Source organism: Miniopterus natalensis, chromosome 7, assembly GCF_054644295.1.
Source record: "Miniopterus natalensis isolate mMinNat1 chromosome 7, mMinNat1.hap1, whole genome shotgun sequence".
In the NCBI taxonomy this organism is placed as follows: Eukaryota; Metazoa; Chordata; class Mammalia; order Chiroptera; family Miniopteridae; genus Miniopterus; species Miniopterus natalensis.
In genome coordinates this window covers 31,526,405-31,547,146 of record NC_142087.1, presented here as the reverse complement: position 1 = coordinate 31,547,146, position 20,742 = coordinate 31,526,405, and the positions used below count along the sequence as shown (strand labels likewise).

At 42.2% G+C, this 20,742-nt stretch overlaps 1 protein-coding gene across 1 annotated transcript in view; it reads right to left on the bottom strand.

Annotated features, from left to right (window-relative positions):
* DOK6 (docking protein 6) overlaps nt 1–20,742 on the bottom strand; it is a 183,048-nt gene that overhangs the window by 84,444 nt on the left and 77,862 nt on the right. The window contains exon 4 of the mRNA XM_087818901.1: nt 949–1,068. Coding sequence (XP_087675027.1) covers nt 949–1,068 — 120 coding nt within the window. The remainder of the gene's footprint in view (nt 1–948; nt 1,069–20,742) is intronic.

Here is a 20,742-nt window from a genome sequence, read left to right as displayed (position 1 = left end):
TGATGACAGGGTACCACAAGATCACCACAAGCCACAAGAATGCAATTTGAAACATCAATTCTGCACACGTAGGCCGCTCATCGCTCAGGAGAAACTTTAAACAAAACCCAAGCACATCATCAATAAAATAGTAAAATAATGTTTCCGATGAAGAGTAAAATATAATTTTGTACTAAAATGCCCTAAGAAAAAAAACCCCCTGAATCTGTAATGATAACTATTTCATAAAGGATTTATTCTAATTTGTACATGTTAATGACTTCCAACACATCTTGGGAAGTTAAGAATTTTGTTTATGTTAAGAGGTTTTATGCTTGAAGGTGCTGGAATAGTGAACAGAAGCCGTGAGGGTGGGGCCCTCAGAATGGGATTAGTGCCCTTGTAAGAAGAAACACAAGAGAACTTGCTTTCTCTCTCTCTTTCCCTCTCTCTCAACCGTGAGGGATCACAGCAAGAAGGTGGTTGTCAAGCCAAAAAAAGGGTCTTACCAGACACAGACCCTTCTTTACCTTGGACTTCCAGCCTCTAGAATTATGAGAAATTAATTCCTGTTGTGGCATTCTAAGCTACGACATTGTATTAGCCAAATTCCCTGAAATCAATTGATAAATAACATAAGCCAAATTTGTTCATATAGAATCTAACGTAAAATATCTTAAGAAAATGTAAGACTGTTGTCCATTCAAAGCCTTACATACAGTGAGTTAACTTATTAGCTATTTACTTAGATAAACGGCAATGTCACAGAGCAAGAAGTCAGGAGACCCGGCTTGTATCTTAGCATTCTCTCTAGTTGCTATGCAATCTTAAGAAAGTCTCTCAAACAGCTCAGATCAATCAGTTTTTCCTTGAAAACTGACTGGTCTGAACCATGCCCGGGCTCTTTCAGTCTCAGAGTTCTATGACTATTCGCGTGCTTGACAAGGGTAGCAGGCAACTCCCACTCACCATTCTGCTCTCGCTGCACTCCTGCCGCCAGAAGGTCCGGTTCCCCGAGGCTGATGTCGTTCAGCCTGGTCCCCAGACACTCCATACAGAGGTGCTTGCACCACTCCTCGGCCTCCAGCTCTGAAAATGACCACACACCATGAGTCAGGCGATGCACAGGAATCATGGGGGAGGGGTGCTTCCCGGACCATTTCCCCAGGGATTTAGGAAAAGCTCGAAACCTACCCTAAGAAAACAAAACTGTTATATTCAAGAAGTGAAAAAAATAGTCCCACAATTATTTCCCACTGCTTGACATTATATTTTAAGGTGATTTAAAATTATTTCAATGTACTTTAACATATTTACAAATAATAACAAAATATTTACAATCTGGTATATTTAATATTGATTTGAGTTTTGAAGGGAAATTTCTTAGGAAAATTAATTAAATATAAAATGAAAATATATACATGAATAATTGAAAATGTCAGACTAGATTGAGCAAGGGAATATTTTGCTAAATGTGACAGATTTGTCTGGGTTGAAGGTTTGATCCCCATGTCAGTCTGAATTTCAGTGGATCACAGATCAGATCAGCACAAGAATGTCAGTTTGGTGTTCTTTTTGGTAAACATCAGAAGTGGGGTCTCCTTACTTTAAAAATTTGGGAACAGGCTACTAAAAGTATCATTCTTCTTTAGCAAAGGCCAGTAATCTGAAATACAGATGAGATCACCACTCTTTTTATTACTTCTCAACTTTCTTATATTCTCAGGTGTTTTCTTTGCTTGAAATATTAGAATGTCTGACATCTACAGAGTCTTGTAGTATCTAACATTTTCACAAACACAAATAAACTTGATTCTAATATAAGCCTTGTGTAGGTGAAGGGGCTGAGGGTTAGATCTGTATCTGGGTCCCACAGCATATCATCATCATTGGTCAGGACCAAGACCAAATTGGAACCCAGGTCCTCTAGCTATTTTTAATACGCAGAGGTTTGAGAGAGTATGAGGTCGAAAATTTTGGGCCAAGCTTCCAAAAGCCCTCCATGGAAATTAGTCAAGAACTCTCCGTCGACACCTGCCCAGAGAGAGACGTTTCTGACTTTTCCATGTAGCACAAATCTATACAGAAGAGCTTACTATCGATTTCCCCACATCCTTTCTTGCTCTCCGTGGATGACACTCCAACCTTTGCCTTGGCATTTTCAACTCCTCATAAAAAGTTATCTGTGACAGGTCTTCTTGACTCCGTGGATTTAAATACCAACCTCTCTGCTCAGCGGTCAACACCGTGGAGCCTGGGGAATGTTTTCTTCCTGAGCCAGTCACGCTGCCTTAGCCTCAAAAATAGGTTTGACCAGTGAGATGTCAGGGCTAATTTGTCATTCATTTTTAGTTTTTAAAAAAATAAACTTTTTAAACTAAACTTTAAAAAATTTTATTGATTTTTAGAGAGGAAGGGAGAGAGAAACATCGATGTGTGTATGAGAGAGGGGAGATCCCTGCAATTCAGATGTCATCGAAGGTTCATTTCATTTTTAACAAACATTCACAGTGAACTCACTATAAGCCAGGCAATGTGCTAGGAGGAGTTTGTGTGAAAATCACAGTGTTTTCTGTTCTCAGTAATCTTCGAGTCTAGGTGGGTGGCAGATGAGTTTGGTGTGTGGTGCTCTGGAGGGCTTAGCCAGGAAGGAAATGGGGACTGACGGCCCAGGGTCGGCGGTTAGGAAGGAATCTGACCAGGGACAGCCAGGGAGAAGGTGAGGGTGAGTGTCTGTGTGTGGTGTGTGTCAGTGGGTATCAGTATGCGTGAGTGTGAGGGTATCTGTGAGCGTGTGTTTGTGTTTGTGTGTGTGTATGTTGGAGGAATCAGACTGGACTGAGGAGGCGGCCTGGAGCTGAGCTGGGAAGGCATGTCCAGAGCAGTGAGAGTGACCACCTGTGAACAGCTGGGGATGGTCCCGAGTTTGTGTAGTAAAATCAGCACTCTGCCCATGCTCGGCATGGTTTTGTCATATTTAGTTCAATTAGGTCAGCCCCAAACCCTCATCTCAGAAACTCTCAACTTTTGTAATCTGCATACTTGATCTAACAATTTTTCTGCAGAAAAGATGAATTTGTTTGAGTATTATCAAAGATCGTTTTAAAATCTGCTTTTGATAGTCACTTTTCAAATAGTTAGAGCTTTACCTTTTATATGTTCTTTCTTAGGCAAACTCTATGCATTAAAGTCCTTTAATTTTTTACTGTTTGTTAAGTTACTTTGTCCCATCATTATTTAACTATCAATTTTCCCTGAATTATCTTTTATCTTTCACCTTTCCATGTTCTTTTTCTTACAGAAATGAGATTAAACACGACTGTGATAACTGAACCCATTGCATTTTAACTATTTTTTTTCCCATAGACTAAGTGCCTTCTGTTGTTTCATCTTTCCAACTTCTATCTCAGTCTACACATAGTGTATAAATAATTAAACTTCTTTATGGAGGAATAAAGGCATAAAATGTTCTACAACATTGGCTGTATTTTTCTCTTGATAGAAATGCTTTTTCCATTAAGCCCTTTATCTGAAGAGCTTGCAGCTATGCTCAAATTCTTAATTCAGGTAAATGACTTTTTCTCTAGGACAGAAACACATGTTTTCATCATGTGTAGGATTAGTTAAATGAAGAAATTCAGTAATTTCCAAAAGAAAAATGGAAAGATATTTGGAAATAACAAATGGAGAAGAGAGAGACCAAACTAAATGAGTGAATTATGAGACAAATGGGTTTATTGATTGTAGGAAAAATGATGATCAGAAATAGGGTAACACAGAAATAGACTCAAAAGTGAGCAGCTCCTCCCAAGTTTCCTCCCATCCCTTCTTCACAAATTCTGGGGAGAGGATGTCTTATCCCTTTGAATCAGAGGAGCCCTTTACATAGCAGACCTTTAATAGATGCCTAGTGAATAAATAATTAAATTCAAGCTTTATTTCTTTCACTGAATGTAGACCCATGATGATAGCATGAAAGTTAAATGATCCAAACTGGGCTACATTTGAAAACAGTGAACACTTTTTCATCACATATACAAAACAGGCTATCCGTCAGGATCATACAGCAGAACTGAAAAAAAAACAAAACACCGAATTGGTGCAGTGTTAATTTAATATGAGATGCAGGCAAGACTAGTTGTATGCACAGATAATAAATTATTTCATTTAGTTCTCACTGGATTTAACTTTTATTGATAATCTTGGGAAAATGTAGGTAAAAATCATCCTTGTCATTCATATTTTGAGCATGTTAACCAAAGTTATTTTAACTTCCGTGTTGGTATATTGCATAACTCCAATATTGGATGAGCTCTCATCCTGCTTCTATTGACTATTTTTTCTCTTTGTTCCTTTTCTGAGTATGATTGTTGATGTTTTCCTGAATGCTGGAAAGTACATATAAAACATTATAGAGAAAACTTGAGGATCTGAATGATGTTAGCTTTGTCTAGGGAGGGTTCAGTTCAGTTTTTTGCTAGTAGCTAGAGACTTACCAACTTTATCCAGCCTGGGACTCAGATGATTCAAATCTTGGTTTCTGGGTTTGACAATACTAGTTCATATTTAATTTTTCTTTATCTCTGGAGTATAGCACTTCAGGCTCACAGCAGAATATGAGATGTTTACAAGAGTCCCTTTTTCTTGGTGGACACTGAAATCCAAATTTGATTCCCAGTATCATGAGGCTATTGAACTCTTTCTTAGCCACCACTGTCAGCTTGGCTTCTCAGCCCCTTAGTGGTTACTTACTCAACAGTACCTAGCTCATGAAGCAAAGCAGAATCATATGTCTTCACTTCTCTGTGCTTCCTTCTCTCCAGTATCTTGTTTCCTCAAATCCTGGTTGCTGTGGAACTATCTAAACTCGATTTTTTTTCCTCCCTAGTTCCAAAAGACTGCCTGAAGCTTTCTCAGCAATCTGTCCATGGCCTCTTTCTACCTGGGCCTCAGCCTTTGGGATCTATGTGACTTATAACTTGGCAACCTGGTGCCCATGCTTCACATAGGGGAGTCTCCAAAGGAATGTCCCAGGAGAGATCTATTGTAGAATTTGTGGCCAAAATTTTTTTTTTTAAAGTCTCATTACTGGGATTACATTGCACAAATAGATGAATATAGAAAAACCTGACATTTTAGGCATTTTGTAAAGATTTATGTATTCATGTGGGTCTTCCATACTTCTCAGATTGTCTACTCCTAAGAATTATATGGGAATTTTTGCCACTGGAAATAAAGTCATTTGTTCCCATTACCTTTCCTAGATATGTATTGCTTCTTTGTAAGTCATTAATTTCTGCATATTGATCTTCTATCAAGCCACTTTACTGAACTCATTAATTCAAATTCATTTCCAATTGATTTTTTTTTGCATTTTCTAATTATATGATCATAGAGTTTGTCATGACTCAACTTTTAAAAAACACAGCTATGCAGAGAAATTTATTCACAGCAATATAAATGAACTGGCAAGCTCTGAGGATATTCGTTGCCACTGGTAACTTCAGTTTCTTCATCCTAACAGAAGTGAGCCAAGCCCCGGCAGTGAGAGGGCATGTCCCAAACTAACAGATCCTCTTTCTCACTCTTACCACGGGTTTGTGAAAATCCAGTCCATACGACACAAGGCATCACTTCTCAGACACCTGGCCAGGAGACTTGGTTAATGTAGTCATGAGTTATTCCTATTCCTCTGAGGCAGAAAGTTTTCATTGTAGAAAAAAGGCTTTGAGAAAAGTCTTGTCATAACTATTTCTTAAATGAATATAGATTCACTATCTTTTCTATAATTAGATGAGCCTTTTACATTTTACGAGTGATAGCTGTTGAAAAAAATATCAGTGTCCCTCTCATGCCTAGGGTTTGCATGTGTCCTTCCTGGGATGGACACAGCATCACTACTCCTCAAATGAGAAGCTGTGCGGATAGTAAGAGAAGCTGGGGAAGCGTTCTCTCCAGGAAATAACTGGGACTCATGAAAATGCTGTCTGGATGCTGTGAGCTAATAATATCATATCCAGTGGGATTATGTGCTTGATCGTACAAACCGTCTCTCTCTCTTTTTTGTGATTCAGCTCATGTTCTCTTTCTTAATTTATAGATTTCTTTTTATAATGAACATCTGAAATTGGCTAGAGATTTGACCTTCTGCATAGGAATCAATAAATAAAAAGGCATTTACTACTGTTCCTAATCATGTGGACAGTTATTTGACTCCATAGGGCAACAGGGGGCTGTTCTGATTTTTTTCTATAAACTCCATCTGGGCACAAACAGGCCATGTACTGGCCCTTGACAAAGGCAGTGTGAGTGCGCAGGACTGCAAATCTCAGGCACGGACGTTCCGCCCACCGGCTAGTAGGGGACGTGCAGCGGACCCAACTTTGTGCCCTCACATCTGCTCCTTCTAGTCCTTGTTCTAGAGAGATTAATAAGCATTTATTGTGATTTTTAAGTTCCCCGGTAAAGGTCATTTACATAAACTCTCAATAAAGGGTGGTGAAGACATCCTTTCCACCCTTCAATGGACAAAAGAAAGGAGGAAACGGACCTATTTTTTGTTTTGTTTGGTCAGAAACAATGTATTTGTTTGCACCTAACTTACAAATATTCTGAAATTCTGCACAATAACATCTGAATTTGTTTCTTTTTGACAGTCATCTTAACTAGGACAGTAAATAACTGTGGGGAAATGAGATGTTAAGGAAACATGCATGTGACTACAGTGGCCCTTTCTAGGTGTGTGGAGTAAGGGTTAAAGGTAAATTTTAAAAGCACGTTTTAACAACAGAAAAAAGAGATGCCAAGCTTCATGATGGTTCTAGGGCTAAGCAAGCATTTGATAGATCTGTGGACAGTTGGCGTAACGTATTATTGCTATTGTTCAAATAGAAAAATAAATGCAATTAAAATTTCCCGTTACATATTTGCAATCAGTCTGGTCAATGATTAAGTGGAAATTGGTTTTGGAACGGCATTAGCATTGCTTCCTATTTATCGTCATTAAGGCTGAGTTCAGACTTTTAGGAAAATAAGCAGAAAAAAACATTTGTGTTTTGAAGGACGTGAGAGCATATAATTATACTAATTTGTTACTGGGATGCTGGCACTGCTCCAAACAGGTGGTCCACTGTTTAAGAGCAAATAATGAAAAGCATTCGGAAAGCGATGTCTGATTGCTAAATGGTTATATTTCTTTATACTTTTTTGGAGTAAAAAAATATTTTGGAGTCTGTCAGCCATAACATCAAATAAAGATACTCTGTCATTTTCTTTAATAAAGTTTAAATGTCATGATTCTACAAAACCAGTAACCCTTCTAAGACCCAGGTGCCCTTCCTGCCTTCTCGCCCCTCACTCCTTGCCTCTCTCCCCTCCTACGGTTTGATGTGAGTGCTTCCGTCGCTCAGTCACTCAGCAAACAGGTGGTTAAGCCCCGTTAGGAGCAGGGCAGGTTCTCAGCAGCTGCCGGCCCTGCACAGATGAACTGAGACGCTGCTCTCAGAAATGCGCCAATTTGGAAGCGACTTCGTGTGGCTCGGCCACTCGGCCAATGGCACTGAGCTTCAGGCAGAGAAGAGCCCACACCTTTCCCCCTCCAAAGGCCCTTCTCCTAAAACCCAGCCTCTCCACAGGTACGAATGAGATAAAAACTGCTTAAAAGGAAAATACAAACAGTTAAGAAAGCTTAAGGACCAAGAGATTCTCTGTGAGACCGCGTTTGAGATCCCACTTTGAAGAGTAGACAACTGGCCAGGGAAAGAGTGGGACACCCAACGGAAGCCGTACTGGGGGCACCCCTGGGGACAGCAATTTCTCAGGCAGGCAGCTGGCAATAAGAGCAGCCCAGTGTCCAGCCTGCGTGCAGAGGGAGTGGGGCCAGCCAAGTATTCAGGTTTCCTTAGGCGAGACCGAGACCTCGGAGGCCTTTGTTTATTAGATTAACTCCGCTGCAGGTTAGTCTGGCTTTTGTGTAGACAACAAATTGAGCAGACAGACTGGGATCAGGGCAACTAGCTAAAATGGTCACTCAGAAGAAGACCCTTTGCTCAGGTGCGTATGGTTACCTGGGAAACAGGCCACGGTCTGTCACCATCAGTTACCGGGGCTGCCATCCAGTTGAAAACTGGACCAGGGACTCTGGGGAAGATAATTCTACTCTGGTTTAGCTTAAGAACAGGAAAGAAATTGGAGCGCGATGGGTAGAGATACTCAATTAGCTATTCCTTGGCCAATGAATAATGTTAGTATGTCCCTTGCGTCCGGTTGACACGCGCCGTTTTTTCTTTGAGTCTCTTCTCCCCTCCCCTTCTCTCTTTCCTGCAGTAATTCAGTCTCTTCTATACATCGGATGCGAGCTCTGGTTGTTCCCTGACTGGAAGGGGGTGTCATCAATCAATCGGGCATGTCATCAGGATCCCTGAGGGCCGGGCAGTGAAGACAGGTGTTGCAGGGACAGGTGAGCCCGAGGACCTGCAGGAGAGCGGGCCGCTGTCAAAGCCCTGCAAGCTCAGCCGGGCAGGGCGGGCGCCGCAGGGGAGGCAGGTGGGAGGCCAGCTCTGCTGAGTTCACAGGCATCCCTTCCTTCCTCACCGGCCAAGCTCTCCTCTCTCCCGAACCTCCCTCAAGTGTGGGCCCTTGACCTCGGTTTCCCACGGTGCAGGAAGGGCCCTCACTGCTGCGAAGGGTTTGCTCTAAGACACTCATAAAATTGGAAGACATCTAGCGATATTTTGGCCAATTTTGTTTCTCGATCTCCCAAGACCGTGGCAAAGTGGCCCTTAAGGGGCTTGAATTTCCTTCTTGGAAAACGTAGAAGTCTGACAACTAAAATATCAAGATCCCTTTGATATTCGGCTGAAAGTATTATGAACCCACCAAAGTAAATATGTAACTCACCTTAATCAAGGGCTTTCGAAGGTGACTATATAACCCTTTGCTGACTAAAAGAGGAGAGGCCAGTATCATTTACCAAGTGATTGGTGGAACTTGTCTTTCAAAGCGTGTGTATGGGGCCCTGGCCGGTGTGGTTTAGTTGGTTGCGTGTGGTCCCTGTGCACCAAAAGGTCACTGGTTTGATTCCTGGTCAGGGCTCGATCCTCGGTTGGGGGTGTGTGTGTGCAGGAGGCAGCCGATGGATGTCTCCCCCCTCTCCCTTCCTCTCTGAAAATCAATTAAAAAAACCAACACCAAAAAGAAAGCGTGTATATGGGGAGAAGTTAGGCGGAGTGGTTTTTCATGGTAAAACGTTTGTGAACCACTAGATTATAAATTCTTCGGGTGGGTCCCTTTGAGTTCTAAAATTCTGTGGGCACAAATGTGCTGCAGGGATGCTTCGAAGTTATTGCGATCGCTTCTCTCTCTTTTTTCTCCCTGAACAATGAGGGGCAGTGAAACATTCGGGGGAGGAGGCAGTGGTTAAGAGAGATAAACCCGAGTTACAGTTACGCAGGCCCTTAAGTTTGGTAATTGCGGAACTGAACAACAATAAAGCGTCTTTTCATTGCTTTTTTACTCTCTTTTTAAAACCTTTAATATGTAAATGTACCTGATGAATTTTCAAAAGGGGAGACCTATTACATTGTATTTCCCAAACTCATAGGAGCATGAAACTTCATTTTCCTGAGCATCTCTTGTGACCTCTTTTCTACAGAAAATACTCTTTAGATAATGCCCATCAGTGGGCTGTTAGGTGGATTTATGACAGAATAAAAGTGACTGGCAGGAGTAATTTGGCCATCAGAGAAATCAGGAGCATACCTAGAGGGGGCCATGTCTGGGATGTTCTCTCCTGAGGGCTCCAGGCCAGGACTCTGGGTGTCAGACAGGGGGTGCGGGGTTCAGGGGTGAGGCAGGGGCGCTCTGCCATTCAGGACTGATTGTAAAGTTTTAAGGCACACACACAGCGCCCACCCCTACACACACACTCATACACACTCACCTGGGAACTGTAACTCCTGTACTAAAGTGAGGTCACTTCACCTAAACCCTCACTTCCCAGGCTGTGTTTCTACCTGCCCAGGTGAAGTGGACCTCATTTGCGTATGTGTTATGTGTTACCAAATACTGGAACACAAAATGTGATTTAGAAGCAATCGGACACCTGGCAGCCCCATCGCAGGCTGAGGGAGGTACTGCCAGTTGCAAAGGGTGGAGAAGTAACTTGTGATGTGGCAGTGGGTGGAAGGGACAGCGAAAGGATGGAAATCTCCGAAGGTGCAGGCAAGAGTCTTAGCCCGCGTCACCCAGAAAGCAGAGCCTGGGGCAGACACCTTGGCCTCTTGGAAGACTGTTCCTTGCCTTGCCCTCCAGGAGCACCGTGAGTGAACTGTCATGTGCAGAAGTCCACCTTTGGCAGCATCAACGTGTCTTGTTAACTAACTCGTGAAGCTCGCCTGGATTGTCTCTTTCTCCTGCAGTTCATCACAGGGCATCTCCGAGTCCACAGGGAGGGGGTGAAAGGAAGATGCCCGGACAAGAAAAACACCACGTGGGGTCTGTGATGTCTGTTCTTGAGATCTTGTGTCGTCTGCACCTGTGTGGACTTGATCCTGAATATTTTCATTGTACAGCTCATTGCCACTGTGTCCACTTGACCTTGAGATCCGGCAGGTTTGCAGAAATCCAGTTCACAGAAGGTGCTTCCTGTCACATGGGCACTTGGTGCCTAGGGTCCAAAACTTATTTCTTCTGGAGGCCAGGATCATGCTGGGGGCAACTTTAAGATGGAGAGAAGGTCTCCTAAAAGGGCACAGGCTTGTTCCAGACCACTCGGTCTCTGCCCTGCAGAATTCCTGCCCGGGCTCACCAGCAACTCCAGTCAGCATGGCTGCCATGAAGCCAGCAGCTCTATCAGGTCTACTGGTCACACAGGTAGGGGGAGGGATGCCTGCGACACAGCCCGGACAGCCTGAAGAGTCCTTCCTTGTTCTGGACTCCACTGAAAACTGGCAAGCTTCCAAGTAAACCAAGACATGGCTTGGAGAAATATTCTGAAACATATTTGTTGTTTCCCAAAATCCAAAGAAGTCTTGCCCAACACTGAACATCTTCAGTGGTTGGTGGTGCTCAGTGTGACATGCTCAGTGTGACATGTGTTGGGCAGGGAGTTCAGACCTGGCACCTCCGTGAATCCCAATGCCTCCACCTCCACCTCGTCCCAGTTAACAAGTGGAAGTCCTGGCGACTGTGGTGCCACCATATACAAAGAGTGATCACTCTGAGTTTATAACCAGGAATTGGTTCTCACGGGACTAATCCAGCTCTCAAACCTGTCCTGAGGGCGTGCTGTCCCTAGCCAGTCCTGCTTCCCGGGCAGCATGAGTAGCTTGCAGAGACTGGGGGCACGTGGTTTCACTTTATTAGAAAGTAAGTTACTGGAGGAGCGGCGAGGGATGGGGAACCCAGGGAACGCCAATAGAAGGAGCCACTGTGGAGCTGGCCACCTCTACGTGCACATAAATTCTCCATCTAGCAGGTTGTCTCCTGAAACGCCATAACATCTGTGTCTCAAGCCAACCCACCAGGGGAGCAAAAGGACACCAGGTGTACCCCTGGAGCACCCCTACTTTTTCTGGTCACCCCTGTCTGAGTGCCAATCAGGATCCCATAGTACTTGAAGTGTTGGTGTCAACAGGAGACCCAATGGAGCAGAGTGACAGCCACACTGTGTATGCACTGTAAGTCTGCACCTGGGTAATGTCAGCTGGAGCCACCCCTAGCCATAGAAACATGAACCTGAAAAAAGGTCGGGGGATTCGCGGATTCTCTTAAGTCCATACATGGATTCCATTCATGGATTCTCTGAAGTCTATCCATAGATGGAGGAGAATCTTTGACTTAGAGCCATAAGCTTATAAACTTGTTGAGTGAAGGACGGACATGGCCAAAAAATGCAAACCATGATGCCCTTAGAGCATCCAAATTGGGGACTTGGTGGTGGCCATGGAGATTGGCATCTAACCAGAACAATTTCTCCAGTTATGTCTTATAAGTAGTATTAGAAGAAACAAAATGCTAGATTACTGGTGCTTTTTGAATTAGCTGGATTCTAATATTTATTTTGTTTTGCACCAAATGGTGCTTCTTTTTATATTCATTGTGTGGGAATTTGTAGAATGTATGTAGTTATAAATTTATCAACAAATGTATTTAAATAAAATACTGAAATTGTACATGTCTAAATATTGAGAAACATGTCTAAGGAGATCTTCCTTTAGAGTACCTGGCTACCAGGTAAGAGGATGACACCTACTGGTCAAACCATTTAATTGTCAGAGGCCACCAGGTGACTCTAATATTTAAAATTCATACCTACGAGCAGATATGACCCCAGGTTTCATCCTATATACAGTATTCTGATATAAAATATTTCAATAAAACCAAGAGACTATCCTAATCCTAGAATTATAAGATTATTTAGGTAATATTTAAATAAAAAAATTGAATGCAGGACTTTTAGAAACTTTAATCACTTTTCTAGATCTCCAATGGGAAGTTCAGAACACAAGGATGGAGACACATACATTAAAAGACTAGAGAATACATAAAAGCTCTCCCATCTCCACACACCACAATGCCTAAGTATTGACTATATTACAGCTTACACTCAGTTTCCTGTTGTCACAGGTTCAACACCTATCAGCTGGGACAATATGTCATCCTAAGACATACCCCAAATCTGGTTTTTAGTAATAATGTGTATACCTGTTAGATGGCTGTAAGGAGGAACCATTCTTCTTTGGGGGGAGCAGTCATAGAACAAACATCTAGCACAGCAAAGTGCATCTGAATAATGCGTAACGCATCCTAGCTACACTGACCAGAGTTGGTGGGAGCCCTTCACTCAGGGATGGGTAGGGAGCCTGGCAGCGGGGTGATGGGCAGGGCGGTCAGGGTGGTTAGTCTGTGTGAAGACGCAGCACTCCATTGACCCAAGTGGCCAAATGAGACCGAGCAGTGACAGAAGATGAGGAAAGCTGGTGTTTCCAGCTGGGTGCAGTAAATTAACTGTATTACTCATGGAAGATCTCCTGCGCTCTGCCAGTCATACATTATCTGTCCATGCCTCAAATTCGACTGACAAATTATAGTCAGGATTTTGTTGGCTGGCAATTCTCTAGGGAATCCAGCAGCCTCAAAGGCACTGGGTTTATACAAGAACAATTTTATCTTCTCCAAACCCCTGGTGATCAAGTTTCCAAAGAGACAATTAGCAAACATGTTTTCTCAGATAGTCTTTGTTTTGTGTGTATTTCCTTAGTTGGTGCTTGATTTGGGAGGGACCCTTGAACGTGCCTGAATGCAAAGATGAGAGCTGTTGTTTCCAAAGTAGACTTAGCTGGAGGCACTTTATCAGAACAGGAATAGCTTGAAATGCTGCCTGATTCAACAATGACTACAACATCCTGATTGTCATCATGAAACAATCTGAGCTAATTCCTCCAGGTTGCCCGGTTACCCTTCTGTCACTTACATTTCTAAACATCGACAATTACTTGGAGGTATATCTACTTCTTACAGCCTTAAGGAATTATCTTAAGGAAAAGCCAATACATTTAGATTTTTCTAAATAACACAGAAAGTGTTCTGCAATATCCAAAGCATTTTACAGAAGCATTTAATTGGAATTCAATAAAGATCTGTAATGTACAATGCAATACATGCAGTCAGAATATAATTTCACCATTCAACCGAGAACAAAAACATCCAAAATAATGCCCTGGTCTGTGCAAATAGGAATGAATATAATGATAAGTGCTTTGTGAAACCTGGGGGCACTTCCTGGGAGGAACTATATCTATCCCCCATTATCAGGATTTCAATTTCTTTATAGCACTTTATGGCAACAGCAAGCCTCTTAGTCTAAATTCAGCCCTCTGGCTAGATTCTGACAATCTATTTGTGTTCCGGTTTCATGAATAATAAATGGCTCAATGTGAAGAAATACATAGCTTTCTTCACATGTGCAGGAAGTTTTAAATGAAATATTTAAACATAAATGCTACTACGTGTTTTTAAAAATCCAAAGGAATTAAAATTTGACAAGGTGGGCCACCCCCCCTTTTCCCCGCCCATACCAAAGCAGCATGGTGTAATAACAAGAGCAGTGTGGTCAAGAAACCCAGGGTCCCTTTTCCAGTTGGTTTCGGAAGCATCTCCTTCAACGTGATCAGGGCTGGGTCTTTCAGGTCTTCCCTGAAAACCTGCTGTTTGTATAGTGTGCAAGGTACGCTTGCATCACCTAATAGGTTTTCATGAGGAGTAAGAAATTGTTAAACATAACTGTCAAGTGCAGAGTCACCTGCACGTGGCCGTTTCTCCTGGAAGCTGCCGAGGAGCTGAAGGCAGGCTGAAGGCTGATGCTGAAGGAGGGTGTGAGACGAGATGAAGCAACCTGCACCCTGGATTGGTCCCCGAGCATGGGCGTGATGGGCACCAACCCCTAACTCTACAGGGGACGGGACATCCACAACCTTCTAGATGCACCACTTCCCCCTCCCGCTGCCGTGTAGACACGACATATCTAGCAATTCTTAATTCCGGTGCCCCAGGGGACGCGAAGCATGCGGGCACCGCGGGCCATCCGAAACGGAAGCTCGCACAGGACAAGGAGTCTATTGTGGTTGGCGACATGAAAGACAAATATTAACTGCTTCCTCAATGCCAAGTCCTGAAGAAGGTTTTTATCCCACTTCTAAATAAATTAACAGTAACATAAATGTATATTACAAATTCCTCTTTCAACAGAAGGACAGCTGCAGGAATCAAGAAAGATGTGGGAGAAGGGCCAGCCATACTGCCACTGTTTAATTAAGTGCAGTGTGTGGGAGTGAAGTATGGCAGTGACAAGTGTGATGTGGGGCCATCTAGCGTGACCAGAAAACAGGCAACAATTATGTTTCATATCTTATTCGAAAGTTCAGCAAACTTCCATCTGGGCTCTTGCACGTGGAGCAAATGACAGAAATATTGCCCCCGGCTAGTCCCTAAAGACCACCAGTCTTCGGTGTCGCTCCAGGGGAGCCAGGCTATAAAGACGTAAAAATGAAGCAACTGCAGTGCTTTGGAGCTGCCTGAATGCTCTCACAACAGCTGCCCGGTTAACTTGGCAGGAACCATGAAGCTCAAGCTGGCAGAGCCCCAGCATTCTCTCTGATTGAAAACGTTTGGGCTTTGCAAAGAAACTGGAGTTTTCACTGCCGTGGGATCATCCCTCCAGCCAGGGCGAGGTGCCCGCTGGGGTGTGGATAAGCCTCAGCCTTGGCATCTTGCTTGCCTATTGCCCACGACCGCCCCAGCGGACCTCAGTTAATTCTTCGGTACCTATGGGTCTTGCTCCAATCCGCCTAAGAAACCTTTCTCCATGAAAGTGGAATTACTCTCAGACCAATGTCCAAGCCATTCTCAAACCAATAAACCTAATAATTGTTTCTATATGCCTCTACAGAACTCCTGGGATATAGTGAGAATTTTAAAAAGGGGGATCCATAGTCAAATATATGTTTAGGAAACATCCCTCGTTTGTAGAGGCGTGACTTATCACATGCTGAGTATTTCTATAATAAATAAAATTGTTCCCCTCCACTTACTCAGAATTCCTCAAACATCTGATCACTCAACCATCCTCTCCTCATGTAATATTTATTAAACTTACAGAAAATTAATGGTCTACAGAAGATAATTTGGGGAAACACCAATGTAAAACAAATTTCTTCAAGTTAGGTGCAGCAAATTACCATGTTACTCATTGACGGTCAAAGTTAAAATTGATTCTATAGGGCTCATTTTAGGAAACACAATCTTTTTTTTTTTTTTTTTTTACATTATGTATAAAGTTCATTTAAAGGGCAACATGTGCATCTTAGATTTTTCTATTTTATGCAAATTTATGGAGTGACAGCTCTATAATTATACTGAAGAGGGCTGTCCCCGGCATAGACTCCGTTAGGTTACTGGGGTTGCCCCTTTTGTTAAATCTCTTCATCTTCATACTTGATTGATTTGACACCTATGATGTTTACACTTGAAGATCACTGAAGAGTTTAGGAAGCTTGATTACTTAAAATTATCACACACTCTCTCTGACGCACCATACACATTGCCCTGACTCCTGGTTTAAATGTGTCTGCATTGTTAGTCTCTGTCTGCTCCTGTGGGCTGTCATCAGAGACTGCATCCCTCGTAGTCTTTCGGCGTGTTGTAAACTGAGGTTCCCCCCTTCTCTGCCAACGCCACCACAGCTCGCCCCTGGTCTTACTTCAGTTTGTCTCGCCCCATCTTCTCTCCCTTTTTGCTCCTGGGCCCTGCTTTTCTCAGTTGTTGGAAAGTGAATCAGATCACGACACAGCAGGACTCCATGCCCTCCAATCCCTGCCCATGTCACCAAGCCACAGTCTTTGCTCAGGTCTATAAGGCGATCAAGAGTTTCACCATCCCTCTCAGCTTGACTTGGGTTCTGACCTCCACTCACCCCAGACCTCATCCCATAATCTAGATGCCTGACCAGACAGGCCCCTCCTCTCCCTCTTCTTAGAGCATTGACTCTGTGCCTTTGAGATGTGACTCTTTTTAACAGCCCTACTGCCACTTTAACCACCCAAGATTGACCTGGGAGCCATCCCTCTGAGATATCATCATCCAGGAAGATGGTGCCCATCTCCCAGGCTCTGTGGGAGGGAAGGAGCCCACCTCCCCTGGATGCCTCGTTCCCATCATGACACTATTAACGAGCTCACTCTTCTTGTGGGTAAGACTGATTTTTCCTGTTCCTGCTGATGTTCTTGGTGGCACTTATATCCAAGTTATTAGACATTTTACCCACTTGTGCATATTTCCAGTCCCCTCCCACTAGATTACGAGCTTTTTGCAGACACCAATTTTTCTCTGCTTGTTCACAGCTATATCCTTAATGCCTTGAACTGAGCCTTTACATGGTTGACATTTCATAAACATTTTTAATTAATGAACAATAAAAGGAAATGCCGTAAGGTATTCTCTTTCCTCTGGTAATCATCACCAACAAAAGTGGATGGATTGAGTGGGAGTTTAACGTGATAAAGGGAGAGGGAGAAGGGCACAGGTGACATTGGATGTCTTCCTGCTTTGGAGCGAGCAGTGGAATCATGTCTTATCTGAAGTTAGATGCATCTTTGATGTGAATCTTAATATAAGGTTGATCTTCACTTTGTCCAGGAATATAGATCGGGGGGCCACATTTCCCTAATCCCTATCTCGGAATTCACTTAATTCTACCCATGAAAACACCGATTTATCAGCTGTCCCTGAGTGTCTTTATTTCCATAGAGATAATATTTATGAATTAAAGTTTTGAAACAAAAAATTAAACAGATTTCAAAATAAGTGAGCCTGAGTCTATGAATATTTTTCATAGAGTTCAAATATTTTATGTGAATACTAAGTCCTGGGCTTGGTCCAAAAACACATACCATCAATGGTGCTGCTGCTGCTGCTGACATAGGAAATAGTCTCGTGATTTCATCTCTTCCGAAGCAATTAAGATACCTGCTTAAAAACTACTGCAGACGTCCTGAGCACTTTCTCCTACCTTCAGGATTTGGACCTACACGTGCGAGCATGTCCATTTGACCTTATACCTATGGAGCAAAGATAAATATTTATGATCGATAACAGACATAATGAGTCTGACTGCAGGGCTGGCTGGGTATAGATAAGCCCTCATTACGTGTATGAGCTACTGTGCAATTTGTTCTTTGAAGCGGAAGTACAACTAGGACAACTGAAGGTGACTCGCCCTTCCGAGATGCGCTAGCTGAGAACTTGATCAAGACACAGGTTTTATTTCCCTGACAAATTATAAAACAAACTTACTCTCCAGCCATAAAACATGCTCCTCTTAGGATTTTGACTCATAAAAATGTAATAAAACAACTTGAACTTGTGACCTCAAAGTGAATTCTGATTTGGTCTCGACACTAATAAAGAACTTACTGCATTCTCAGGTCACCTACTGCACTGGGTGACAGCCTTTTAAATAGCACCTGGGGCAGTTACCTATGTGACAAGGACACGGAAAACACTGGAAGAAATGGAAGAAAACCAGTTTTCAGATCTACTCTAGAGTTACCTCGCCAAGGTGTTCTAGAATGTATAGCAGCTTTCAGTGTATTTTAGTAATTACTTTGAAAGCAGCACTTAAAAAAATACATTATACCAGTAGAGGGGGATATATAGGAGCTTTAAAGTAAAACTGATCATCAAAAATGCTCAGAAACTCAGATGGGGAAGAGAAAAGGCATATTTAATAAGATTAGCTATAATCCCTGTGGCAGAAAGTAAAAGAATTCAAGAAAACACTATCTTATGCGTGCCAGTTGGGAAGGGCCTGCTTCTAGTCTGTATGATAAAGCGATTCAAAAGCCAAGATTCGTTCTAAATTTAATGACAAATTAAATGGCATTGTTAAGGGGTAAAAACACACACTAAGGAATCAGTTAATTAAATTGAAAATATGGCCCTAAAAAGAATCTGATGGACCTAGAGGGTATTATGCTAAGTGAAATAAGTCAGTCAGAGAAAGACAAATACCATCTGATTTCACTTATATGTGGTATCTAAACAATATAAATGAACAAAGAAAACAGAAACAGACTCACAGATACAGAGAACAGATGGATGGTTGCCAGAGGGCAAGGAAGTTGGGGGACTGGGTGAAAAAGGTGGAGGGATTGAGAAGTACAGATTGGTAGTCACAGAATAGTCATGGGAATGTAAATACAGCACAAGGAATATAGTCAATAATATTGTAATAACTATCTATGGGGCCAGGTGGGTACTGGAAATATCAGGGGGGACACTTTGTAAAGTACATGATTGTCTAACCACTATGCTGTGCACCTGAAACTAATACAGAATAATATTGAATGTAAACTGTAATTGAAAAATAATTTTTAAAAGAATCAGGAGGTCATTCTCTTATGAAATTTATCCCTGGGTAATCCTTTGTTGGTTTAATTGCATGTGGTTTAGGGATCCCGTAGATGGTCCTTGATTAAAAGGAGAGCTGTCACATTCATGAAAAGTGACACCAAACAACTTACAAAGAGATTGTGATTACTCGGACATTTCCTCTGATCACAGAAAAGCCTGTATCTCTAATTCCAGATGACAAACAAATACAACGTGCATGGAAGGTCTTGTTTTTTAGCTGCTAGGACTTGTTATAAAAACGGCTGCAAAAGCCTGCTATATTTTAAAAACATATAAATGTCAACTGTAATTGAAAAAAATAAATGCAAAATAGAAGGCTTTTTGAAATACATAAAAATATATATTAGGCAGCTGTCTTTCTCTACTGATCGGAGATAGAAGTAAAAATTCCCATGATTTACTAACGTTTGGTACCGTGAGAGAGAAAGTGATTGCTGGAGGTCATCATGGTGATGGTGATCTTGGGGTATCTTTCACTCTTTAACTGAGGCAGGTTCAGGAAAGGGGAAAAAATTTCAGGGGCCAATAAATAAAACAAATTCACTTCTGAACTGTTTTCAGATTTATTAAGCACTAGGACTCCCAGAATACTGAAATGGCATGGATCCTTGCTCCAAGTCAGGAATTGATGAAAGAGATCGTCACCGGAGCCAAAAGGTGGCAATAGTTACCACTCACTATGAGTTTGCTCGATGCCTGGAGCTTTCTATCTATCTAACTGTTCACAGCACTATAAACTGTTCCATTTTGCAGATGGAAACATGAAGACTCACATAAACATATATATCAGCTAGGAGTGGGGGTTCTGAATTCACATCCTGGCTCTAGCACTTACTAATTATGGGCATCACAGTCTCTTTGTGTCATGTCTTTATCTTCATCTTATCACCTCCAAAATGGGAAAAATGACTTTCTCTAAGCTTTGCGAGGGTTATTACGAGATTTAAATGAGTTCATGGGACAGGGCACAGCACAGGAAACACAATAGTACTTGATAAATGGTTGTGGCCATCCTCAGAGGGATTTAGTATTTTGCCTAAGGTCCCAGAGCTGACAAGTGGCTGAACTGGATTCATCTATTTCCACAGCTTTACTTTCTTAGACGACAAAGAGCTTTTCTCGTAAATATAATTATGTACATTGTGAGTCAGTATCGGATAAGACAATACAGATGCTCAATGAATTATTTAGACCTAAGTTGAATTTTACTCTCCTAGTTATGTGTTAGGTAGGTTTGTTAGACAACATCCCTGAATATAATGCATGAAGTGTCCACAATAATTATTACAGTGTTTAAGCAAAGCATCGTGGAAATGGGGAAATGGCGATTCCAACTCAAGTGAGTGTATTTTGCTTTCATGTGATTTAGGAGAGGTGGTGGTGGACACGGGTGGTTACTTCACAGTCGGGTACACTCCCATAAATTCTTATATTCCTCACATTCTCAAGTGGGGACCAGTCTCAAGGTCAGTAATTTTTTTTAAAGTTTTTAACATTTGTATCCCTTAACTCACAATCATACTTTTTTATGCTCACATCTCTAAATCTCAATTTTCTTGGTGTCATTCTGTGATTTCCATTCAGTGCCTGCAAGCCCTTTATCTGAGGAGGCCATGGTGACCTGCATTAAATCTAATTTGCTGCTGACATCTGCCTCACTATTTAAAAACAAACTCGGTCCAGTTGAGTGAACCACAGCTATGCTGTTAGAAGTAGTGCATTTAAAGACAGGAAAATACAGCTTAAAGCAAGTAGCCAAGAGGCACTTAACCATAAAACCCTACTGCTTATTTC